Raw genomic sequence first — 26,151 nt, 5'->3', positions numbered from 1 at the left:
CAGCTGTAGTGTTTTGCTTAATGATTTCTGGCTCTTAGTTAGTAGTATGTGGAATGGTGGGAGCTGTTTAGGTGTTGATTTTATTGAACTGGATGACAAATTTAAAGAGGGTTTAATTCTCCTCTTAAAATGTTCCAGACCAGGTGATGTTTTCTCATCTTTAAATTTGAAGTGTTATTTCTGTATTATTTTCCTGTGCATTTAAATTCTGTGTCTAGAAAAGCAGCTCTTCACTTGTGTTTTGGTTTAATTTTATTCGTTTTATTTTGGCATAACTAGTCTTTGCAGGCAAAGAACTTTTTCATTTAAAGCAAACAAGTGAAAAAAGCCAACAAAATTATAGAGCCAAAAGAATGGATAATTTTGAAGTTGAGAGTTAACAGACCGAATTATATGTTTTGGCCATGTACTGTCTGAGCATATATAATAATTCCCTTGGTACGGCTCAGGTGGCAGAGGATTGAGGTAAATGAGGGTGAACTGAGGCTGGGTGAAGGGAACAGTAGCTACTTACGGTTGGAATTCATCTGGGGAAGGTGTACTTGTTGAACACCTTGAGGCCAGTGGCAAAGATGGGAAGCAGGGGAAGCCCTCTCTGTGAGTCATGTAGAGTCCCATTTGCCCAGTGTAGATGGTTTTGAGTGGGTGGGGATGGAGCTTGGACAGGATGTCCAAACAAGGGTTCTCTCTGTGTGAGTCATGTCCTGCGATTCACATCTGCTCCCTTACTAGCACTACATGGCTTTGCTAGCTTTCACAATGACTGATCAAATGGAAATGTAGCAAGAATGTTTCCCAATCTTTAGAAAGCTCTCAAAAATACAATCAGCAGTTATGCCTTCTTCACAGTAACTGAGACTCAAGGATACTTCTCTTCTTTCCATTGTTCACCTCATTTCCTTCAGGCTCAGGGGTCAGATGTCTCTTCTCTTTAAGGCAAATTCCTCCTGTCTCCTCTGTTCTTAACCTTTTCGCTGTTTCTCTATCTACTAGAAACTTCTTCAGAGCCTATAAGCTGGAAAAAGTATTTTTAAAGTGTGTGTTTTTTTTTACGTATTAAAAAAAAAAAAGCCTGTTTGTAAAATGGGAGTTCACAGAGATGCTCTGCCTCTCAGTTCACTCTTTAGTGTCCTCCAATCAGGCTTTTACCGCCACCAAAGACCTCCTAGTTGCCAAATCCAGTGGACCCTTTTCCATCTTCCCGCTTACTTGATAGCCCTATGGTTCGGGCACTGCCTGTTCTTCCTTCCTTGGAACATTTTTCTCCTTTGTCTCCCATTCCATCACCTTCTTTGGATTTTCTTTTTGCCTTCGGGAGGCTGTGTAGAGCCCACAGTTAAGAGCCCACAGTCCCATGGCCTGTGTTCAGGTGCCGGCTCTGCTACTTGCTTGCTTGCTGGTCACCTGGGTGATTCACCAAACCTTTCTAAGCCAGTGTGTTTCTTTATCTGGAAAATGGGGTTTCACTGAGGTGGTCCATGTGAAGCTCTGAGCTCATTGCCACCCTTAGCTGATATTAGCTGCCATTCCGATTGTAGGTGACCTTCCCTCCTCCAGCTCTTCTTTCCATTCCATTAATATTGCCTTTCGTGAAGCCTCCTCCCTCAGCTCTAGTTACCACTTATGTGCCCCAGTAACTGACAAGCCTGCTTCTCTTTCAGTATGTGGAGAAGTGCAAAACCAGCCACCCTGTTCCTTATCCAAAAAATGAATCATCCTCAGTGGTTTCCTTCTGCCTTGGCCCTGTTCCTGTCTGCCTTTTCCTTTCCATTTCCACTGCTCCTGACTTAGATCAGGTCCTTTTTATCCTTCTTATGTTTAGTAGTTTTTAAAACAGTCTTTCTGTCTCCACACGTGCACAGTTCTGTCCTTTTGTCTCCACTGCTGCCCTAGTGATATTACTGTGCAGAGTCGACCTTGTTCCTTGCCTGCTTGCTTAAACGCCCTCCAAGGGCTTCCTTTGCCAGCGGGGTGAAGGCTGCTCTTCTCAGCCTGGCTTCCAGCTGTCCTCGCTCCCCACTGTGACCTTTCCCTTGTTTTTCTATCCAATCTTACTGCTTGCTCTAGTCTGTTGAAATCCTTAACCCTTTGCCCAAAGCACCACATTGTTTCCTTCTTCCATGTTTTTAATACGTACTGAAATCGCTGCCTGCCCTTTTCTACTTTGCTGAGCCAGCCTGGCAAAATTACAGGCAACTTTCAAGACATTTTGGGGAAGTTTCTCTGATTTCTTTTCTTTCCACTCCTCCTGTCTCAGTCCCTCCTTTATGTGCTCATATTACCCTGAGGAAACCTCTGTGTGTATGTACTCTACTGCGCTTGATTACTTACATGCCTATCATTTTCTCTTGACTTAAGAGATCTTGACTTTTTCCTAGTGATTAGTACAATACTTGGCAGTGGAAGGCATTTAGAAAATGGCTGTTGAGTGAATAGATAAGCAGACAGGTGAGCTAAGTCATTCAAGTTCTCACAGTGAGAGAACCCATGGTATTTGTTCATGTTTATGATGATACTGATGGTGTCTTCCTCATCAATCTGAAGGGGTCTTACTAAACAGAGAGGAACTGCAGTTTGCCTTGAGAGAAATAACTTTCCTAACCCATACCAATTTTGAAGGGCCATCTCCTCAAATCTTACCAGTTTCTCTCCCAACCTATTGCTCCTTTTAATTATGTGGAGCCATTTGAAGCTGCCGGTATTCAACTATTCACTTTCCTATGGTCAAGCTATAGAACAAATGGCAGGGAGTTTATTGGCCCTTATTGCATCTGTGCTTTTTAGATAGGGTGGAAATGGAGACTAGCCTGGCTTTGGGTGGATTTCTCAAAGGGTTCTGAACCCACTTCTAATGTGGGGTGTGGTTTCCGCACACCAACAAGCAGTTCTCCTGTACCAGATGGGTGTCTTGCTATTCAACTCAGTTCTGCCATTGTCTGCTGCAGATAGCATCAGCTCAGCCCACAGATTGAGGGCTCAGTTCTGCAAGACCACCCCTCTTCATACTCCCACCCCCATTTCAGACGCCAGTTGCAAGGCCAGATTGTCACCTCTGATTCTGACTGACTGGCTATAGATCGGAGTTTCCAATGACCGCATCATTGGCTCACAGAACTCAGAGAAACATTTTACTTACTAGATCACTGGTTTATTATAAAAGGACACAACTCAGGATCAGCCAGATGGAAGAGATGCGTAGGGCAAGGTGTGTGGGAAGGGGCAGGGAGCTTTGGGGCCCACTCCGAGTGAGCCACTGTCCCTGCAACGCCATGTGTTCACCAGCCTGGAAGCTCTCCAAACCGTGTCCTTTTGGATTTTATGGAGGCTTCATTACATAGGCATGATTGATTAAATCATTGGCCATTGGTGATTGAACTCGATCTCCAGCCCCTCTCTCTTCCCTGAGGTGGGGTTGTGGGTGTGGGACTGAAAGTTCCAACCCTCTCATCACATGGTTGTTTCCCCGGGCAAGCAGCCCCCAAGCCCCCATCCTTAGATGCTTCCCAAAAGTCACCTCATTAACAGAGTCAGGTGTGATTGAAGGGGGTTTGCTATGAATATCAAGCTCTTATCATTATGAAATTTATCACTCTTATCATCTGGGAATTCCAAGGGTTTTAGGAGGTCTGTGCAGGAAATGGGGACAAAGACCAAATATATATGTTTCTTATTATAAATCACAGTATCGCATTTTCCCACTTAGTAGAATGAAGAGCTCTGGCTTAGTTTCATGAACTCCCCATGAGATAAGTGAGGCTTCCCTGCCCCTCCTTTTCCTACTTGGCCACAATCTTTTGTTTGGCTGTGGGTGTGGGGGGGGGTGGCTTGAGGGGATGAAAGCTGCTACCAGTCAACACTCTGGGGCTGGGAGATGGAACTGGGAAAAAACACCTCTTTTCTTGGATTGTATGCTTTTGGCCACATAATTACAACACTAAGGTTTTCCTGTAGGTTCTCTCAAGGCTGACTCTGTTCAGAGGAAAGAAGAGTCTTTCTTCTTTCCTTGAACAAGAGGAGACTATTGTTAAAGAAAAAATTATTCTCGTACTTGTTAAATGGTAAAGAAGACTTTCAAAACTACTTCAGTAAAGGTCATGCCTATTGCAATGGAAGAGAAGAGATTGGGTTCAAGTCCAAGTATAGCAAAGGCAGCTGGGAACTTACAACCAGTGAGCAGGATGAAGGGGGTCAGTGGGTGGAAAGTTACTAAGAGGAGACATTAAGGGTAGAGGGATTCTTGCTGAACTGGCCTAATAGGATTCTTGCTTAAGGCAGCCCATGGATTTATACATCAAAGATGGAGGATGAGGAACTTGAACAGATATTAAGGTTTGCGGGATTCTCTGTAAACTGACTTTAGCAGGATTCGTGCTACAACTGGGCTTGGCAGGCTAGAGACCAGTCCTAGTCAAAAAGTGTGCTCTGAGGAGCCTGTCTGAAGTTTGGTCAAGGAGAGAGTCTGTCTCCTGGAGCCCTGAGTGCTACTTTTTCAGGAGGCGGAATGCAGTGCCACTGAAGAGAGGTCTCAGAGCTGACCTCTGGTGCTTTGTCCCATGCAAGTTCTTCCCCATGGATATGTCTCTCTGTTGTCTTTTTTTTTTTTTTTTTAATGTGGTTGGTGTTAAGATACTGTAGGCAAATGCAGCAGTTGGATGTTAAGGTGGAAGAGAAATTTTTTTCCTTGTAGGTGATCGTGCTTCCATGCATTCATAATAAAACAGAAGTGATCATAAACCAGACAAGTCTTCTCAGTCCCCAACCCTTATAGCTGTTTATTTCTCAGTTTTGGATGGAACCTTGACAGGAGTTGTGAGGTACTTCAGGAACATTTATTGGTAAAAATAAATCCTGGGAGCCTCCCGTTGTGAGGTACTTCAGGAACATTTATTGGTAAAAATAAATCCTGGGAGCCTCCCTTTATCATAAGATAAAAATTTATGGCTCAGTATTAATAAAGCTTTCTGATTCTAAAGATCTATTGATATTACAAACAGTTTTTGGAGGTATTAAAATATTTGGATGATTAAAAGTACTAGATATGATAACATAAAATAAGAACTCTTACAAACAGTATCTTCTAATATATCTTGAAAAGTTCTAAATTCAGAAATTTGTATTCTTCTGGCACATGAACTACTGAAAATCTTTTCAGGTTTTGCCAGGTTATCTTAAAATCCCTAAATAAGTATAAGGAAACAGGACTAGATTTATTAAGAGCATTGCTTAGAGTTCAGTGCCTAGGGTAAGGCCTCAAGTTTTTTTTTTTTTTAACATCTTTATTGGAGCATAATTGCTTTACAATGGTGTGTTAGTTTCTGCTTTATAACAAAGTGAGTCAGCTATACATATACATATATCCCCATATCTCCTCCCTCTTGCGTCTCCCTCCCTCCCACCCTCCCTATCCCACCCCTCTAGGTGGTCACAAAGCACCGAGCTGATCTCCCTGTGCTATGCGGCTGCTTCCCACTAGCTGTCTATTTTATGTTTGGTAGTGTATATATGTCCATGCCACTCTCTCACTTCGTCCCAGCTTACCCTTCCCCCTCTCTGTATCCTGAAGTCCGTTCTCTAGTAGGTCTGCGTCTTTATTCCCGTCTTGCCCCTAGGTTCTTCATGACCACTTTTTTTTTTTTTTTTAAGATTCCATATATATGTGTTAGCATACCGTATTTATTTTTCTCTTTCTGACTTACTTCACTCTGTATGACAGACTCTAGGTCCATCCACCTCACTACAAATAACTCAATTTTGTTTCTTTTTATGGCTGAGTAATATTCCATTGTATATATGTGCCACAAAAGGCCTCAAGTTTTAATACAGGCTCAGCATGCTCCCAGATCAAAGTGGCGAGAGGCTTAACAGGAATGAAGCCTGCAAGGAAGTGCCCTCCGTGAACCAGGAGGTGCTGGTGGAGCTTGATCACTGGGGCGATGCCTGAAGGAAGAGGGCCTTGGAAGCCAGCCTTCCTGCTAATGGTATGGCAGGTGGGCCAGGAGAGCTCGTGCACTGAATTGGTGCACTGCTAATCCACATTGTAATGGTTTGTTTCCCATTTCAAATGGGGTTATGTTGATATATCTTATCAAATGATAAGTTTATGTAAAGTCTGAACATGAAACAGAGCAAGCAGCTTACTGTTTATGTTTATCGTATTAGTCATGCTGTGAATAATATTGCTGTTTTTCCTGTGTCAGGCGCTCAGAGGCACTGTGACTGACTTCCCTGGATTTGATGAGCGGGCTGATGCAGAAACTCTTCGGAAGGCCATGAAAGGCCTGGGTAAATTCAGCCTTCTTTTTGTTCTAAAAAAAAATGTGACATTTGTTTTTCTGAACAAAAAAGTCATTGTTTTACAGTAAGATTAACTTTAGAATATTTTGAGCTGAACATATATAGAGAGAAACATTAAAGGAACAAAAAAAATGACTGACCACCCCTAGTGTTTAGCCTCTAGAACCAAACAGGAGTTAAATTCAGCCTCTGTTGTTTTAGCTTTTCAGCTTTACCCATATGGTAGCTGACTGAGTAGATAAACAGACATTCCTGAGGGTGATCAGCTGTGCAGCCTTTTGCTCTCAGTGTCCAATCAGATATCCAGTTCTATCAGTTTCTTACATCCCACTGTCTTCACTTTCTCAGCTTTCCTTTTTTGCAGTTTAAAAACCTCTCTTCTTGAGGACTTCCACATATAATTAATCCTCCTGTCCTCAGGCTCCTTCTGTACCAGTGTCCATGTGAAGGGATTCATCGTCCTCAAACTTGGCTCTGACCCCATCACTCTCCATTCTGAACATCTTGTGAGATTTCCTGTTGTAGCAGGATCAGGTGCAGGCTTTCTGGCCTTGTAAGGCCTTCCCTGGTATTCCAGCCCACCTTGTCGGTCTCAGCGCACATTACTGCCTGATGTGTCCTCTGATCCATCCATGCCAGGTGATCTGCTACTCAGGAAAGCTCTGTATTTTCCTACTGTTGAGCTTTTCCTGGATTCTAAAAGCCTGTCTTTCTTCCTTACATCACTGCCTGTCAAAATCTTTTCATCCTTCAAGACTGTTTTGGGTGGGTGTCACCTTCTCCATGAAGCTTTTCCCAAAACTGTCTTCCGCTGCCTTTCAGCTACGAGAACCTCCTCTGAACCCCATTTAACACCTGGACCTCTCCTGAGGCCCTTGTCACATTCTGCCTTACCTCACAGAAAAAAATTTGTATTTTTTACCCTAAATTGTTCATAACTTGAAACCAGGGTCTATATCTTTTCTCCTTTCTCAACCCCCTGGAACACCCAACACATCATGCCTTGTGAAGAGCTGTTATTTGAGTAATTATTTGTTGCAAGAAAAGCTAGGTGCACCCAGTTTTTAAAAAGTCAGGAGAATTTTTGCGTCTCCTTCACAATGTGTAGGGGTAGTACGTATTGTTGGAAACAATAACATTTTGATATTGTAAATTTTATAGTTTAATAAATTATTTAATAAAATATATTTTATGAGGCAAGGAATTAAAGTGACTGGGGAGCTGGTTACAAAGGTTATTGAGAGAGTGGGCATGTGGGAGCCTGGATGTAATGGTTGGAACATAATTGCAGGCACCGATGAGGAGAGCATCCTGACTCTGCTGACATCCCGCAGTAATGCTCAGCGCCAGGAGATCGCTATGGCTTTTAAAACTCTATTTGGCCGGGTAAGACTGTACTTCATCCCAAGGTGGAATGTGAGAGCAGCTTTCTCTTTTAAGACTAGTTTGAAATCTACTAATATTCTTTTGTAAATATCATTAATCTTATGATTCTGACTTTCCTATTCCTCCTTTTTTCTTTTCTAGTTTGTTTCTTAGTTATCAGCTGTTGGTTAAAATGCTCACTCAACTTATCCTCATATGATTGTTTTTCCTCACTTGACACTGTATAGGTGCTGAAAGATCCCAATGGGGATAACTGCCCTTCTTTCCTTCTGTGTTTCCCACTCAGGATTGTTGTATTATTTTCCAGGTGTAAACCTGTATTGCAATATGTTTTGCTCTGACACAGTCATACTTGGTTCCTTTTGGAGTGATATTTTAATAAATGAGTTTTTAATTCATTGATTTAAATGTTCTTATTTGATTAACAATTCAAAGTAAAAATTAAATTTGTCACTAAATGAATTAGTACAGACATAAAAAACTTAAATGTAGTTTTATTCTGAAAATTTTTGTTCATTATTTCGAGAAACAAATGAAAAGAAAAAAAAAAAGCATGTATTTTAAACACAAATTCTAGTTGCCTGTGTGCTGAAACTGAAATGGATGAGAAATACTGCTTTTATCTTTATAATTATGCAAGTTCCCCATAATAGCAGCTGTCCTGCAGTAGTCAGGGGCATAGTAATGAACATAATCTATTATGTATGTATTAGAATATTACTAGATATGGAGAGAAAAGAAAACATTGTTTTGTTTAGGTATGATAGGCCAAATTTTGTCCTTTGTAAAAATGCATTATGATATTTTGGGGAAATTATTTTTTTGAGATAGACATGTTTCTCAGAAGAGTATTTTTAAAATATTTTAGGCTTATTTTAAAATATCTTAAAATAAATATTTTTTATAAAAAGCATTCATTTTTTAAAAACTCTGAGATTAAGAAAAACATCTTAAAAACAAGTACCTTGACACATGAGTGGCTTTGCTTTAGCTTAAGGTCAGATGTCAAAAGTACATTATTAAAAGCCACAGGGTGTTGTTTAGCTCATGTGTCTTCTACTTGGAGATAGCAATGTAAAGAATTCATTAGAGTAAAGGGCTATCGTTCATATTTAAGAAGAACCTCCTTAAAATTTCTGCATGGTTAACCAATTTATATTTTCTGTGAGTTAGGACCTTCTGGATGACCTGAAATCAGAACTGACTGGAAAATTTGAAAAATTAATTGTGGCTCTGATGAAACCCTCTCGGCTTTACGATGCCTATGAACTGAAGCATGCTCTTAAGGTGAAAGGATGAGTGAGAGGAATATTCCTGTCATGTGTATAATATTATTTTGTGTTGGTAATTACTTTATGGTATTTTTATTTTTATTTATTTATTTTTATTTTATTTATTTTTTATTTTTTTTGGAACATATAAATCATCACATCAGTCTATTACAGTCATTAACATGACAATTAGGTGTTTCAACAACTATTTCTTTTTTTAAATTTTATTTAATTTTTTTTATACAGCAGGTTATGGTATTTTTATATTAAAACAAATTGAATTATTTCACTGAGGGTTTCTTGAAGGACAAAACTGCGTAGGAGGCAATAAGAAAAGGAGAGAGGAAATGACAAGTGTGTCATTTAGTCTTTTTGTATAGTTAACTCAGTAGTAGTGGGTTTTTAAATTTTAATGTATTTTACAGCCTTTTGTACTTTATTTTCATGCTTGTTTTCTAATTTTGAGATATGTTTTTTTTGTTTGTGTTTTTTTTTTTCGGTTTTTTTTTTGGCGGTACGCGGGCCTCTCACAGTTGTGGCCTCTCCCGTTGCGGAGCACAGTCTCCGGACGTGCAGGCTCGGCGGCCATGGCTCACGGGCCCAGCTGCTCTGTGGCATGTGGAATCTTCCTGGACCGGGGCACGAACCTGAGTCCCCTGCATCGGCAGGCGGACTCTCAACCACTGCGCCACCAGGGAAGCCCTGAGATATGTTTTTAAAATGTTACAGATTAGGTATTTTATCTTTTAGTTTAGAAATTTGCCTGATTAGGGAACAATAATATTGTTAATCGTTTTAGCATAAAAGATGAAGCTTTGGAGAGAATTTTGAGATAAGAAAGATTTTCTAATACCCTTTCCTTCTTTCCTGTACTTCTAAATACTAAAATGAAGCAGCTGGTAAACTTGATATAATTTCATTGTAGCAAGTAACTAAATGTATATTCCCTTGCCTGGTGTTTGCAATGTTGTATAAATGTGATTACATTGAATCATTTGTTTAGACTTATGGGACAGGGAATAACTCGGTCACTAGTAGTTAGGTTTTGAATGGACAAACTGAAATTAACAACAAGGAGATGATGTAGCTCAGGTGGAGGGAGGAGAGGGTTTGTCAAGTTAGGAACCTTTCTGTGCTTCTTCATTTTCCTACAGTGATTCTTTGGAATAAATAAAATCTTAGGTTATTGGAAATGGGCATTTTTGCAGCCTTCTGAAATATTAGCAGTGGCTAAAATTCTGCCCGAGCATAAACCTAGTTCTTTCAGTGTTTGATTTTTTGGTAAAGCAACAGAAATATAAGGAAATTAAGGCTTAAATATGCTATCTTTTAAAATTAAGTTCAGCTATGTCATTGCTTGTATCTTCTAATTTAGTAGTGTAGATATGACTTATAATCAGAAAAAGGAAAACCAACTACAATTATTCTTTAAAAATCCAGAAAGCAAGTCCCAATTCCTTTATGCTGATCCAATAACTGATTCCTAATAACCAAGCCGTGCTATATTTATTTTTACCTGTGTTGCAGAATTTCCCTGTGATCCATAGAGAACTTAATTTGAGAGCAGGGTTGTTTATGTTTTGAGGTACATATTGTTTAAGTATCAGTGTTCTTCCATGTAAATTTATGTGAAGTTTTCATTTTTACTATTTCAGCCTTTTTTTAATTTCCTGTTTCATTAAAATGTTTCCCTTTAAAACTATTTAGAATTAAACTGATAAAATTACAAATTTATGTAATCTGTTATATGTCATATATGTAGACACATTCATACAATCAACATTTTTTTCATTAGGCAAAAAAGGATAAAATTGTCTTTGGAAAGAAAACTAATTTGAAATTTCGTATTTCTATAACTAATAGAACTCATATAGAAAGTGAACGTTATGTTGGATAATATATATATATTTATGCAGTTGGGGTAACATCTGTTCTGGGAAAATCACTTTCTTTTTAATCTTACTAACATGTTTTTTTCTATTAAAAATAAATCTCCAAACAGGGAGCTGGCACAAATGAAAAAGTCCTGACAGAAATTATTGCTTCAAGGACACCTGAAGAACTGAGAGCCATAAAGCAAGTTTATGAAGAAGGTAACTGTTTCGAATTACATCTCCCTTCACTTCCGCTGTCACTTTGTCATTTCTCTAAAGGGAATGGAGTTCTTTGGAGTTATGGGAGGGCAGGCCATATGTGATTTCTGGATGAGTGAAGGAATGAGTAAACAAATAAGCAACCATTCAAGCTAGTTTCTCTTTCAGTAGGGAAGAGACTGCCTTTTTCTATACCTATAACTACTTTAGTATTTGTAAGAAACTTCTGTTGAGGATGGGACTTATTTTCATATAGGATTTACAGTCAGTGTTGGGATATACAGGTTGTCTCTTTCACATTACATTTAAGATGTAAGTGGTTTTTCTTCCTTAAAAATTTCAGTTTTATGTTGGTAGAAGTTAAGAATTACTAAAAAGGAAAAGAAACCTTGTCCAAATCAGAGTCGATAATGTCTGAGTAAATGTATGTCATTCTAGCTAAGGGGAGTGCTTGACTACTCTGCATTTTGACTTTCTTTTTGGTGTCTTTTCTTTTGCATTTTTAAATTTTTTTGTGTGAAAAAAAACCTATATTTCAATCTGAAGCATATCCTGTTAATGGAACCAAGAAAATGTAATAAAAAGTAAAAGTAGGGAGTTCTTTTCTCATCAGATTTTCTGTAAAAGACTCTGCCCTCTGCGTGACTTAGGAAGATCAGACTGTCCAGATTGTCAGCTCAGTCAACAGACCTCCAAGCCTAGTGCCTGCAGCTAGGAAAATGGGTCCCTATCTTGGCATTAGTTGGTTAATCTTAGAAATGACCCTGTAACCCAGCAAGTTAGAATGGTGTGAAATTTATGGCCACTAAACAATTACCTTTTTTTTTTTTTTTTTGCGGTACCCGGGCCTCTCACTGTTGTGGCCTCTCCCGTTGCGGAGCACAGGCTCCGGATGCGCAGGCCCAGCGGCCATGGCTCACAGGCCCAGCCTGCTCCACGGCAGGTGGGATCTTTCCGGACCGGGGCACGAACCCGTGTCCCCTGCATCAGCAGGCGGACTCTCAACCACTGCGCCACCAGGGAAGCCCAACAATTACCTTTTGAAGCGCTGGAATCTTTCTTTCCTGCTCCTCTTTTTGTAGTTGGATAGGACCCAACGACTAAGGCAGAAGTGATACATGTATCTCAGCTGCAGGTGATCACGCTTGAGTTTTTACCTGATATAATATTCACATATCTCCTTCTGGGGTTATTGACATTGATGAATGAGCCTTTGTGCTGCCGGGTGACAGATGGGGTGCCACAAGAGGTATAGTAACTGTGTGTGGTCCATCCAGTCAGCCGTGCTATTGTGCACTAGCTATGTGTCCAGCAGCGTACCGGCTGTCATGAATGATGCAGGAGATGCACATAACAAAGCTCCTGTCCTCAAGGAGTTTGCAATCTATTTAGGGGTGACATGACTTAGAAAAAACTGCAAGAGTTACAGGATAGTAAAGTTCAAACATCGAACATGTTTAATGAAAGAATTCATTCAGAGAAGAGAGGTCATTTTGGCTTTGGATGTCAGCAGAGGCTTCTTCACAGTGCAGTCAGACACTGAGCCAGGGTTTCAAGACTAGATAGTTTCGAGTGGGTGAAGAAGGCATTTTTGGTCAAGGTCCACCCACTGTCTGCCATGGCATGGAGACCAGTTTGAGAAAAGTATACTGAGGGAACAAAGAGAATGTGACTGTAGTGGAGGGAATGTGCATGTCCATTGTGGAGATAAACTGCATAAGTGCAGTTAGGCTCTGTTACAGATGGTTTTGTATGACTGGATTAGAAGTTTGGACTTGGTTCAAAAGCACTGTAAGCTCCTGAATGGATAGTAGAGTATTAAAGGGACAATTGAGGTCAGGAAGAACGTTTGAATTAAGAGGCTGATTAGTTAGCTGTGTTGGGAGAGGTAAGCTGGGCAGTTATGGCTCAGCCTAGGCTGGTGGGAGGTATGAGGCAAATCAGAGAGAGGAGAAATATAAATGGATTTGATGGTTGATTATATATAGGTGTTGGAGTAGAGGAAGGAATAAAAAATTCCTTCAAGGTTTTGTATTTGAGCAACTGATTGAAATAGATATGTATCTCTCTTGTATCTTTAGAAGTGTCAAACTTTTAAACTTTGTCTCCTTTCAAATAACGATGAAATGTTTAAATGCCTTAGAGTAATACCTCCTTTCCTTCAATGGCAGCTGGTTGTGAGACGGTGAAAAGTGCCTGTAGACTCTTGTAGATCCTGGTTTTCCCCTTTGCTGTGGCTTTATGTCTGTCGAATAGCTGGAAATGGAGGGGAGAAGGGCATATTTTAAAATATCACTGCTGTCTCTCAGAGTTAACTTTATTTGTTGCAGAGGAAAAGTATCTTATTAGGAGAAGGAATGGCCATGCCCCAATGGAAAAAATAACTCAGAATATTTGAGAGTGGAAGACCTTTCGAGATGAATCATGTAAAACATTTGAAAGAAAGGGAAACAAAGTTTAAAATTAAGATTGATTGTATTTTAGAGACTTTCCAGTACCATCATGTATCTGATTAATAACAGATTAATAACTACATTGGTTGAGAGCATTTCTAAATGGCCGAGTCATGATTTAGGTTTGAACTGAGTGCTTTTGGGAGACTTTAATTTCTTTTCTTCCAGCCACTCACCACTTAAAACATTTGCCTTCAGCCTTCAGAGTGCTCAGAGAAGCATGAACTATTATGCTAATCAAATATTTCTTCCTTTATGTCTCTTCCATTTGATTAATGGGGCAAGATATCCTTTTCTAGTTGAAAGAAGCTGTAAATAAGTGTGAAATTATTCTGTTGCAGAATATGGCTCGAGCCTGGAAGATGATGTGGTGGGGGACACTTCAGGGTACTACCAGAGGATGTTGGTGGTCCTCCTTCAGGTATTGGGTGGAGCCTCTTTGTGGTTTAAAAAATCTGAAGCTGGACTGGTCTGAATCTAGTTAAGTCAAGTCACTTAAAATTCTTTTATCTATTTCTGGTACTTGCTTGATTCTGGCTGTGTGGTGCCAGTGTGTGTTTGTGTTTCAGAACATCTGACCTGAACTCGTAATAGCTAACTCATAGTTTTTTGTTTTTTTTTTTCTTTGGATATCACTGTCCTCTTTTATTCATAGATTTTAAAATCAAGAGGGTCAGGTTGGTTTTGGACAGTGTTTGTGTGATCATGTAAAAATATTGTAGGATTGATAAGATCTTAATTAATGCATATTATTCCTAAGAGAAAAAGCTTTATGTGCATAACCATTAGGTGGAACCGTTTTTTCTTTAGAACAAAAATACTCATGTAATGCAGTAACATGACATATTATCTCTTCTAGGCTAATAGAGACCCTGATGCTGGAATTGATGAAGCACAGGTTGAACAAGATGCTCAGGTGAGTGAGACTTAATCTGTGATGACTTTATTATGACATAAATGAAAAAAGAATCCATGCTAATGGCAAATCATAATATGTTGTAATAGCATCTAAAAATAGTCTAACGGGTCGTTTACAAATCATAAGACCCATGCAAGTAGATGGCCAACAAAATGTTTTATCCCAAGGCTGAAATGAAATAAAATAAATTGCATGTAAATAATGAGTTCCACCTGGATATGTTATTTTCCTTTAGATTATGGGACATTCTCAAAATAGAGAATTTTACAAGAAAACCAGGTGTTATGGATGGTACTGCCAATGTGGCAGTCTCTTCGTAGAAAAGGATAAAGAAGAAAAAGTACTTTAGTGGTAAATGGTGTTTTATTACATAATAGATGACACGTCATTGTAGAATTTGAAAATTCCTCCACCTTTCCTTTGATAGACTTCTAAACAGGATTGTTCTTTTGTCAGTTGCTCTTTAGTCACTCCCTAATGAAATTTTATACTTAAGTGGCTTTTAAATTCCATTATTGTCTCAGTATGGTTTATAAAGTAGTCAAATGTAGGAAATAAGTGTTAGGAAATTTGAAACATGAGACCTGAAAACTGGAAAATGGTAATAAAGGAATTACTTGGGTTCCTAGAATCACATATCGTAGTCCTGTCTCTCTGGTCACATGTTTCAAATATAGGCGTACCTTGGAGATATTGTGGGTTTGGTTCTAGACCACCACACTAAAGTGACTATCACAGTAAAGCAAGTTACATGAATTACTTTGGTTTCCCAGTGCCTATAGAAGTTATGTTTACACTATACTTCAGTAACTATGCAATAGCATTATATCTAAAAAACAGTGTACGTCCCTTAAATAATTCCTCTTCAAGGGTCGGTCCTCAAATTAGCTGCTTTTCAGGTCTCCCGGCCTGACCCCCAGGTGTGTGTCAGGTGCTCCTTACAGGGGAGACTATAGCATCTCAAGCTTCCTGCCACAGTTCTTGCCACCTAATATGGAAGCTGCCTATTTACTTGACTGACCACCCAGGGCACTCTGAGCTGTCAGTTCAATCTGTATCCTTTGTCCCTAGCATATGGTTAGCACTTAGTAACTATGAGTTGCTGACGAGTGACCCAGTGCATAACTCTAACATAGAGGGGATCATTTCTGTCTTCTAGATAAGGAAACTGAAGCTCAGGGGTTCGAGAAACAAGCCCATGGCCCCCACTGAGTGGGAATGGAGCTGGAATTTCTACCTGGGCCCATCTGACCCCAAAGCCCTTCCTCTTTCACTAGACAACAGTCTTGGCGTTCTTACCTGTTAGCTCCTTTCTCTCCCTTCCGCTACGGTAAAACAGGCTTAGTAAGTATAGATTGCAAGGAAAGATCTCGCTTAACCCTGCCTGCTTACAAACCCGTCCTCCCAAGCTGTTAGGGGCTTTGCTCATTGCTGAGCCGAGCCTGTTGCTTTCCAGGCTTGCACTGTCTGTGGGTCTGTAGGAGATGTGCTGGTTCTCACACTCCTGCTCTCAGGACTGGGACCTCTGGATGCTTTTCAGCGGTTGTGGTCACGGTGAAAGGAGCAGCTTAATAGTCTCAGACGACTGCAGTGAGGCCTGCATTAGTGGGCGGTGGGCAGATTTCCCAGCACAGCTGGTGGTGTGACGAGAGCACTGCTGCAGTGTGAGGCTACTGAACGGGAACAGTACATTTGTACCTCGTTTTCATTGATTTCTCTGCTTGGAGCACTCACTGTAGAGCAGTGCTTCTCAGACTTTAATGTGCCTATAAATCCTTTGGGGATCTCCTTAAAGTGCAGATTCTGACTCAGTAGGTCTGGGTGGGGCCTGGGATCTGCATTTCTAACAAGCCCTCAGGTGATGCCCGTGCTGGTCCTGGGGCCACACTTTGAGTACTGAGGCTATATAGGCATCACTTAACCTCTGCTGCAGGGGATATGACCATTCAGAACCCTGAAGGGGAAACTTTGTACATCTGAAAACTGACTTACGAAGTTACTTTAACCTACCCCTGAAATAGTATCCAGGCTTTCTTTACCTTTTCAGTGACCAGGGACAACACAGAATACAGGCTGGCTGTTGATCTTTGATTCATAAAAATCTTATTAATTAATTCAGCCTGTTGAAAACAATTACCCTTTCAGCATTATAAAAAAGGAACACACCCATTTATACCTTGTAGCAAGTGTACCTGGGCTGTTATCACTGATGGGAATTTCAGGTTTCTTAATTGAGAGTCATCCAACTAAGGGGCCCTTTTATAAGCATTTGAATTTTTTTCTCTACTGATACCTGGCACTAAGAGGATTCCTGTTATTTCAGGGATTTGATAAGCCTCAATGAGTCATTCACCTGGGAATTGAACATTTTGTAGTTAATTCACTTAACTTTTTAACATTTTTGATGCGTTGAACTGATTTTACTTTCTCCCCTACCAAATCCTTGTTTTATGCTTTCTCTGGAGAGAAAGTTGAACTCTTAAAGGAAGGAGGGAGAAGGGAGTCAGTGCTTATTGAGTACCTGCTGTTGATTGCCTGACACTGTTCAGTGCATTCATTATGTGAGTTATATAATCTCCATTAATAACTCTATAGAAATATTATTCCTACTGTGTAGGTGAAGACACTGAGGCTCAAGAAGAGATTAAGTAACTCATCTAAGACTCACAGATAGGACAGGACCAGTTCTGTTTTGATTCCAAAACCTCTGTACTTTGCACTGAACCAGAGGTTATCAAACTGCTTGGGCTAAACTGTAAAGCCCCCTCTGAGGGAAGGGGGAGGGTGAGGAGGTGTGAGGGTCCCTCATCCAGAAGAGCTCCGTGGATACTGGGCAGCCTCATTTAACCCTTACGTTAAGACAAGACAAAACAAAAGACTTTTAAATATTGCTGTATATGATGATACCGTCATTATTATTGCATATGATTCAGTTAGTAGTAGTTTTAGACTAGGTAATGATCCCAAACGTAATTCTTCCAAGAAAATTAAGAGATTATAGTTAAAAGTAGCCATCTCACCAGGTTTTTCCATACAACTGCTACAGCTACTAGAGAACATCCCTAGAAATAGAGAACAATTGGTAAGAAAGGAGGCTTCAGCAGCGCGTGCAGTATTGTACAGGATGAGCCCTTCACCACTTTTAGGCATTAATGTATACGTATATCTCATCTGTGTGTGGAAAACATACTAGAGGTAGTAGCCAGTATCTTTGGGATGTTGATATTCTTGGTAATTTAAATTTCCTTATTTATGTTTTTTTCTCTGTTTTATAAAATTTATCAATGAACATGTGTAATTTTTGTAATTAGATTAAAAAAGTTATCTTAAGAGAGGTGTACAGCACCCTGATATAGTTCTAAGGTTTAGATACTTGCACGACTTTCATAGTAACACTCTTTTTAGTTTTGAAGAGCATGCTCACATGACCAGGATTGATGTTGTGTATTTTTATCATTAAAATAAATTAATTTCAATATTGAGCGTAGAGATGATTCTCTGGAAGTGTAATACAAAATAGATCTGTAGTAGCGTAGTCTATATTCTTAAACATACTGTGATCAAAATTCCTACATCCAAACACGTGCTTTGATCACCTCGTATCATTTGTTTTGCCACTTGTGGCCGTAAAGGCAGCTCGGAGTAGTAGTCTCAGCAAATTGCATTTGGCTTGCTTTAATAGGTATACTTACCTTGAAATGATTAAAAGGGTAGTATAGACATTTTAAAGATTGATGCTTTGGGTTTTAATAAATAAGCTACAACCCAATAAGTGGACTCAGAGTTAATGATGTTTGTATATAATTTTTTCAGCAATGATATGGACATTGGAAAGCATATATTCTTTTCCATGTAAAAAGGTAAATGTAGACACTCAAACTACTCAACAAGTATATGTTAAGTGCCTGCTGTATGCCAGGCACTGTGCTGTACTCACAATGTTTTAAAAATTCGTTGTGATCTCTTAAAAATGGGAAAACTTTTTGTAGCTAGCATTGGTTAAATTTCAGCTGTAAAGAGAGAATATGGAGTTTTATCATGTATTACTGAACAGCTACAGAGCAAGCAAAACAGAAAACGCAGACCCCTTAGCTCCTAGTTAAACTTTCCCAGTCTGTAAATGGATGTATCAGCAGTGAGGTAGGTAATCAGAACTTTCCACCAACCATATCATTGCTCCTGGAAGTCATGGTAGACATTTTGGGGACATTTAACCTGGCACCATTGCTCTGCTTTATTGCTTTGCCACAGTTTGGTGGCAAGCTCCCAAGTAGCCCCAGACTTAGTGAGCTGAGTTTCAGAGTAGGAAACATCAGAACTGAAAAACGTAAGATGATGAATCAGGCAAATTCATATTCAGGGAGTAAAACCCAAGTGTGATTAAGAACCTGGACATGAGATGGGAGAACAATTTATTAATTGAGGTTGAAATTTTCACAGGCTTTGTTTCAGGCTGGAGAACTTAAATGGGGAACAGATGAAGAAAAGTTTATTACTATCTTTGGAACACGAAGCGTGTCTCATTTGAGAAGGGGTGAGTGATAAAAATGTGTATGATACGTATGGTACTTTGATTAATTTTGAAAGTACAGGAGTCAGTATGCCAAAATACCTGCTGCATAACAGGCTCTTGCTGAATGGATCAGTTTTTAAATTTCTTCCTTTTGGTGACCTTGAGAATCTCATAGTTCTCTGCTTCTCTTGTAGCTTTTACAAAACTTAGAGATCCTTAGTCCACTCTTTGCTATCAGGGTGATGAGGGAGATAGGCCTCTAGATTGTTACTCATAGTGACAAATCACTGAGCTGTAGCTCACTACAAGTATTTCCTCTGAGATAGTGGTACCTAAGAGCTCACTTCTGGGTATTCATCAGTACTTGTGGTATCAAGTGGGAATAAGTTCACTGGCAAGTGACAGAAAACCCTACTAATAGTGGCTTTAATACTGGGCTTTCTGTAGGTAAGATTTCTTGGCTGATTTGGCAGGACGTAGGCTCTTTCTGTTTTCCTTCTCCACTGTCCTTAGCGCTTTGGTTCTCTTTCTCATCTTCGGTACCTCATTGTCACACGATGACTGCTGTTGCTCCAAACATGCCAACCATTTTCACAGCAAGAAGAAAAGAAAGGGGTAAACTCACCATATCCGTCTATTACTTTTAATTGGGAAAGAGAAAGATTTTTCAGAATCCTCTCCCACAGATTTCCCTTTAGATCTCATTGGTTATAACCAGTAAGGAGGGGCTGGGAAATGAGTGAACAAAGAACACTTAGAATCCATTGTTTCGGGCTTGGCACGTTGAGGCTCTGAACAAAATCAAGGTCTGTCAGCAAGGAGAAAGGGGAGATTTGTGTTTGGTAGGACAGTGCCTGGTTAGAGGAAATATCTTTCTGGAAAGAGTGATTCTTATGTGATTCATAAATTGTTGTCCTGTTTTCTAGTGTTTGACAAATACATGACTATATCAGGATTTCAAATTGAAGAAACCATTGACCGAGAGACTTCTGGTAATTTGGAACAACTGCTCCTTGCTGTTGGTAGGTAATTTTATAATGTATATAATATTCATGGTGTTAAGTGTTAAAGTATTTTATTCAGTTGAAGCTGTATCTGAAAATAACCATCTATTTCTTTATTAAAAAAGAGCTTATCATGATATTTGGGTGAAGCAAACTCCTAAATTTCCAATTCAAAATCTATCTTGATGTTGGAAATACGTGAAATATCTGGTTATTTCATTTAATCTTATGGAAACAGTAAGAGAATTGTTTAAAACTCATTTTGAAGCTGCATTAAAAGTATTACTGTTTCATTGTGAACCTGAAATGTGGGCATTGTAATCTCAGGCTTGTCAATGTTACTTCTGATATCTGTGGAATTTTATTTTTCTTTAGAATACCATCCTCACAGTTTTGAAGCAGACTGAGAAATTGGAATCTGATTTAGAATAAGTATCTTTGACATAGTGGAAGATGTGTGATAGTGGTTATTTTTCTGAGTAAATAGTTTAGAATTTTATTTTAGCTAAATATTCAGAATAACCTGGAGAAATTGGAGAAACGAGTTTGTGCAGTTTATTGTCGTATTACGTACTCACCAAATTCCAGGGAGAATCTAGTTTGTGAGTTCCCTGTGGTCCCAGTTTTCATATGGGTTTGGAGTGAACCTCTGTCTGCTGTTTGTTCTGAGTATCTGGTGTTGAGCTGAAGCTTCTGTGCTCTCTGTCTTCTGGAGAATAAGCTACATGTGTGCATGTACCAGCACTAACAGTAACCTTTCATTTGAGTCCACAGTTAATGAATTTTAACAGAAATCTTTTAGATGACCCCTTCATAATAGAATACACATAAAAGTTATGACAGATTTAGTTACTGGTGGCTGTTTTCTTAAGCATTGGAGAAGAACACACCGCCCCCAGTCAAGGATTTGTTATTTTTGTATATTAGGGAATTTTTATGATAGTTTCTGAAGCTAAGCAGACTGAGTTCTGAGGAGCCCTAACATACAATAGATATGTGCGTGTTCGAGGAAGATACTCTTTTCTGTTACCAGTTTATCTGGATGTTTCTACCAAAATGGGTGAGTCTCGTGCTGCTCTGTGTGAATCATGGGCGTTATATCAATAGAATACCTATATTAAGATTACAGACAGATAGTCTAAGGTTTGTCAGATTAGATGGGGTAGTAATCTTACATTATTTGCTTGAATATATTGGAATGAAAACTCCCAGGAGGTTTGTATAATTTACTGGGGATGAAGAAGGTTGTGGCATAACAGCCCAGGCTGCCAAAACTGTTACAGCAAAAAGGTGCTCATAGAAGAAAGGGGCACTGAAAAACTTGCAGCCCCTGTCCTACGTGCCTTTCTGTGTAGAACTCAGAACTCTACGGAAAACTCAAGCCAGTATCTATGGAGATTCTCTGTAGTCAGGAGATCAGAGCAGCTTGCAAATGAGCAGCTCTTGAGCCTGTGTTACTTTCGTACTGTATTTAAGTAGAGCTATAAGCGTCAGGCAGCTTTGATTTTAATTACTTTATCCTTTTCACATCAGAATAGCACGTGACCATTATATTACTTATTTTTGTAGTGAAATCCATTCGCAGTATACCTGCTTACCTTGCAGAAACCCTCTACTATGCTATGAAGGTAAGTGCATGCCTTGAGTCTTCTATCTAATTAATTTATCTCTCTAGTATGTTTTAGATGATAGACTTTGAGGCTTTTTTCCTCCTTAAAACAGGTAGTTCAATTCTACTAAATTGTTTTACTTTATTGACTCACCCCAACTCAGGGGAGTTTGATGCTATAATTGACATTTTTAAACATGTGCCTCTCTTTTGTTCTTTTTTAAAGGGAGCTGGGACAGATGATCATACCCTCATCAGAGTTATGGTTTCCAGAAGTGAGATCGATCTGTTTAACATTAGGAAGGAGTTTAGGAAGAATTTTGCCACCTCTCTTTATTCCATGATTAAGGTAGTGGAACCTTTCTTTAAATGTTGAGAAATCCACAGCAGCCCAGTGCATAGCTTGCAAGACATGGGTGGGAGAACCTAATTCCTGTGTTAAGTTCAGAGTTTTAGGGATGTGATTAGAGCTGTGAGTTACAAAGTTTGGCATCATGTCCCCTGAAGTACGGGTGATGGCTCCTGAGTGAAAGACTGGCTCTCGGTGAAGGCCGAGGCTCCTGGTGAGCTTAGAAGCATTATTTAGTAGTGGTGACAGATGACTCACTAAACCCAGTCTTGTCCACGGTAATAATATGTTGGTTCTTTCTGCCTTTTATCAGTTCCAGCTGTCTTGATTAGTTTCTCCTTTCTTTCATATCAGTGTTTTCTTTCTTTATTGTCTGTTATCACCTTATCTCTGGTATTGGTTCATAGTTCAGGAAAGAACCAACCAGGTCATATCAGGAGTAAGTAAAGAGCTTGAGTATTACTGTCATTTTCATCCTTTTAAAAACAAGGGACACTGTGGCCTATAATTAAATTTGGCTTAAAGCCTTTTGACTTCCTCATTCTTTCTTTTCCTCTCTCCCTCCCTCCCTCCCTCCCTCCCTCCCTCCCTCTGTCTGCCTTTCTGTCTTTTTTTGTCTCTCTGTCTTGGTCTTTCTCTTTGATAAAGGGGAATGTGGGCTATGTGCAAAGCAGCATCTCAGTTGAGAAAGCATTGAACTTTGTGTGTGTGTTGTGTGCTGGGCTGAAGGGTACTAGAGAGTTCTCCCAGTGACTCATAGCTTGAAACGTTAACTTATCCCACACATCTGTGCATGACACAAGCAGAGGCAAAATGTACCTTACCCTTCTGTCTTTGAGGCAAAGCCATAACAGCCAGGCGGTCCCAGCATTGCCCCCCATAGCCAGCCATATGCTATGTGATAAGACAGGGGTCCCCAACTCCCGGGATGTAATGCCTGATGATCTGAGTTGGAACTGCTGTAATAACAATAGAAATAAAGTGCACAGTAAATGTAATGCCCTCAAATCATCCCGAAACCATCCCCTGCCCCCCGGTCCTTGGAAAAATTGTCTTCCATGAAAACAGTCCCTGGTGCCAAAAAGGTTAGGGACTGCTGTGATGAGAGACTTAGAGTTTGTTTAGAAACCTTGACTTGAACATGGTTGTAAAAGCTTCCCTGTTCTCTGCGTTACTAGAGGGAAGAACATACTTCACTGTCTTAGGTAGAACTGTGCTTTTAAGGGGTAAAATTAGGAAGTTAAACATCAGTTGCATCAGTAGGAAATTCTCTGTAAAGCATTCCTGTTGTGAAAGGCACTCACAGAGAGATTACCCACATGGGGGAAACGTCATGTGAATAAAACCTGTTGCCAGATATGTCTTAGTTTTTTATTTTCTTTGGCTTCTGTGAGTCATGGGGGTTAACGGAGTACATTTGGGTTTCAGGGGGACACATCTGGGGACTATAAGAAAGCCCTCCTGCTGCTCTGTGGAGAAGAAGACTGATGTGTGCCTGGAGAGAGACCCTGCACCGTGCCTGCCACCGTCACCACTGCCTTCCTGCAGCGCATCTCACTGCACTTCTTGCACGCCAGAGCGTGGCACGTTGCCTTATTCATGCCAGCATGCTATGACCAAAACATATATGTTGTAGAAGAAAATAGTAGTGCTCCTTTCTGATCTTCGCTTAAAATCCTTCTCCTTGACTGTCATAGTCCTGAAGTGTACTTACGTTACTAAGACTAAAGTCTGGATCATTTATATTTTCCTTTAAGAGGTCAGACTGCTTTCAGCCTTTTTTAAAAACTTCATTTATATTAAATTGATAACCGCATTACCTTAACCAGAACCTTAGCCTTGAAATTGTGAACTCCTGGAAATGTTATTAATCAAGTTTGCTACTAAATTAACCTGAAACATTATGGAAGTTTGCATTCAAAGGGTTAATGAATAATAAACGTTTCCTTCCTCCTGAATTACGTGTGGGTGTATGTCTAAAGAAAACTTATTTAATTTACCTACTTAACAATGATAGCTAGTCGGTTGACAGTGTTGTCAGTTGACAACTGAATTTATAGTTGGCTTTTGGGTGAAAAGCTTGAAATACAACATGCAAAATGAATTGTCTGTGCAGTGTGGAATGAGGGAAGAGTTGAAGGGGGTCTCTGATTTATTGGTGGCGTGTTTATGTGGGCATCAATTAAAGCAATGCTTATGTTAGTTGCTTACTAGAAAAGCTGATTTTAAAACTTAACCTAAAATTTCAGAGTGTTACTTTTCACTTTCCTGTTATCAACTTGTTTTTCCTGTTTTCATCTACTACCTTCTTTGAGATAAAAAAGCAGGCAATATAGAGGCAAAAAGAGAGAAGTGGCTTCTTTCTTCTAATATTTACCTTTCAGTTTTCTGCTTTCAAACTGCTTCTTGAATTGGTGTCAACTTCCTTTTTTCACTTACTCCCTTATAAATGTGTGTTTTTAAAAGCAAGTGATTGCTATTAATAAGACATTTTCATAAATGGACTACTCTTCTACTAGAAACTCTTAATTAGTGATATTGTTCTTTTCACAAGCTTGGCTGATCATCAGAATAACCGTGAGAGCTTTGAAAATTATGTGTGTGTATATATGACATGCTATTTTTTTTTTTGCAAAAGCTCCGTAGGCAATTCTAATGCAGAGCCAAGTTGAGAATCAACTGCCTCTACTGCCCCCAGCCCCGCATGCTGAGATATAATTGACATACAACACTGACAGGTTTAAGGCGTACAGCATAACGGCGTGACTTAGGTATGTTGAAAAATGATTATCACAGTAAGTTTAGCTAATATCTATCATCTCATGTAGATTAAAAAAAAGAAAGAAGAAAACGTTTCTCCTGGTGGTGAGAGCTCTTAGGGTTCTCTCCTAACAAGTTCCAAAAGGCCAGACAGCAGTGTTAAGTATAGTTACGTTGAACGTTACATCCCCAGGACTTACTTATCTCATAACTGGAAGTTTGTACGTTTTGTCCACTTTCTTCCAATTCCCCACTCCCCACCCCTGCTTCTGAGAGCCACAAATCTGACCTCTTTTTCTATTAGTGTGTGTTTGTTTGCTTTTTAGATTGTACATATAAATGAGATCGTGCAGTATTTGTCTCTCTGACTTATCTCACTGAGCATAATTCCCTCAAGATCCATCCACGTCGTCCCAAATGGCAAGAGGTTCATTTTTACGGATGAATAATATTCTGCTCTGTGTGCGTGCATGCGTGTGTGTGTGTGTGTGTGTGTGTGTGTGTGTAGCTATCACTTTTTCTTTGTTCATTCATTGATGGATACTTAGGTTGCCTCTATGTCTTGACTACTGTAAATAATGAACATGGGGGTGCATATATCTTTCTGAGTTAATGTTCTCATTTTCTTTGGATAAGTACCTAGAAGTGGAACTGCTGGATCATATGGTAGTTTTAATTTTTTGAGGACCCTCCATGCTCTTTTCCATGGGGGCTGTACAAATTTACATTCCCACCAACAGTACACAAGGGTTCCCTTTTCTCCACATTCTCGTCAACGTTTGTTATTTCTTGTCTTTTTCATAATAGCCATTCTAACGGGCAAGATGATATCTCATTGTGGTTTGGATTCACATTTTCCTGATTAGTGACGTTGAGCACCTTATCATGTACCTGTTCTGGCCATCCGTATGTCTTTTATAGAAAAATGTCTATTCAGATCCTCTGCCCATTTTTTCATTGGATTATTTTTTGTTATTATTATTTGAATTCTTTATATATTTCGGATATTAACCCCTTATCAGACATATGATTTGCAAATATTTTCTCCCATTCTGTAAGTTGCCTTTTAATTTTGTTGATGGTTTCCTTTGCGAGGCAGAAGCTTTTAGATTGATATAATCCCACATGTTTATATTTGCTATCGTTGCTTTTGCTTTTGGTGTCCAAAAAATCATTACCAAGACTGATGTCAAGGAGCTGACCACCTATGTTTTCTTCTAGGAGTTTTTGTGGTTTCAGGTCTTACATTCAAATCTTTAATCCGTTCTGAGTTAATTTTTGTGTATGGTGTAGTTTAGTGGTCCAGTTTCATTTTTTTACATGTGGCTGTAAATTTCCCAGCATTGTTTATTGGAGAGACTGTTCTTTTCCCATTGTATATTCTTGGCTCCTTTGTCAGACATTAATTGACCATATATCCCTAGGTTTATTTCTGGTCTCGATTCTGTTGTGTTGATCTGTGTGTCTGTTTTTATGCCAATACCAGACTGTTTTGGTTAC

The 26,151-nt window shown here is 39.5% G+C and overlaps 1 protein-coding gene across 2 annotated transcripts in view; it reads left to right on the top strand.

The window, feature by feature from the left end:
* Positions 1-23,849, top strand: part of ANXA5 (annexin A5) — a 31,488-nt gene extending 7,639 nt beyond the window's left edge. For both annotated transcript variants that reach the window (XM_004265093.4, XM_049709545.1), the window contains exons 3-13: positions 6,198-6,282; positions 7,586-7,680; positions 8,854-8,967; positions 10,954-11,044; positions 13,839-13,918; positions 14,357-14,413; positions 18,857-18,950; positions 19,856-19,951; positions 21,503-21,561; positions 21,769-21,891; positions 23,320-23,849. In XM_004265093.4, the coding sequence (XP_004265141.1) occupies positions 6,198-6,282; positions 7,586-7,680; positions 8,854-8,967; positions 10,954-11,044; positions 13,839-13,918; positions 14,357-14,413; positions 18,857-18,950; positions 19,856-19,951; positions 21,503-21,561; positions 21,769-21,891; positions 23,320-23,379 (954 nt within the window). In that variant the 3' untranslated portion in view covers positions 23,380-23,849. The remainder of the gene's footprint in view (positions 1-6,197; positions 6,283-7,585; positions 7,681-8,853; positions 8,968-10,953; positions 11,045-13,838; positions 13,919-14,356; positions 14,414-18,856; positions 18,951-19,855; positions 19,952-21,502; positions 21,562-21,768; positions 21,892-23,319) is intronic.
* The last annotated feature ends 2,302 nt before the right edge of the window (positions 23,850-26,151 follow it).

This window comes from Orcinus orca, chromosome 4, assembly GCF_937001465.1.
Source record: "Orcinus orca chromosome 4, mOrcOrc1.1, whole genome shotgun sequence".
Classification (NCBI taxonomy): Eukaryota; Metazoa; Chordata; class Mammalia; order Artiodactyla; family Delphinidae; genus Orcinus; species Orcinus orca.
Note: the sequence above shows the minus strand (reverse complement) of the source record. Positions and strands in the feature narration are given on the sequence as shown.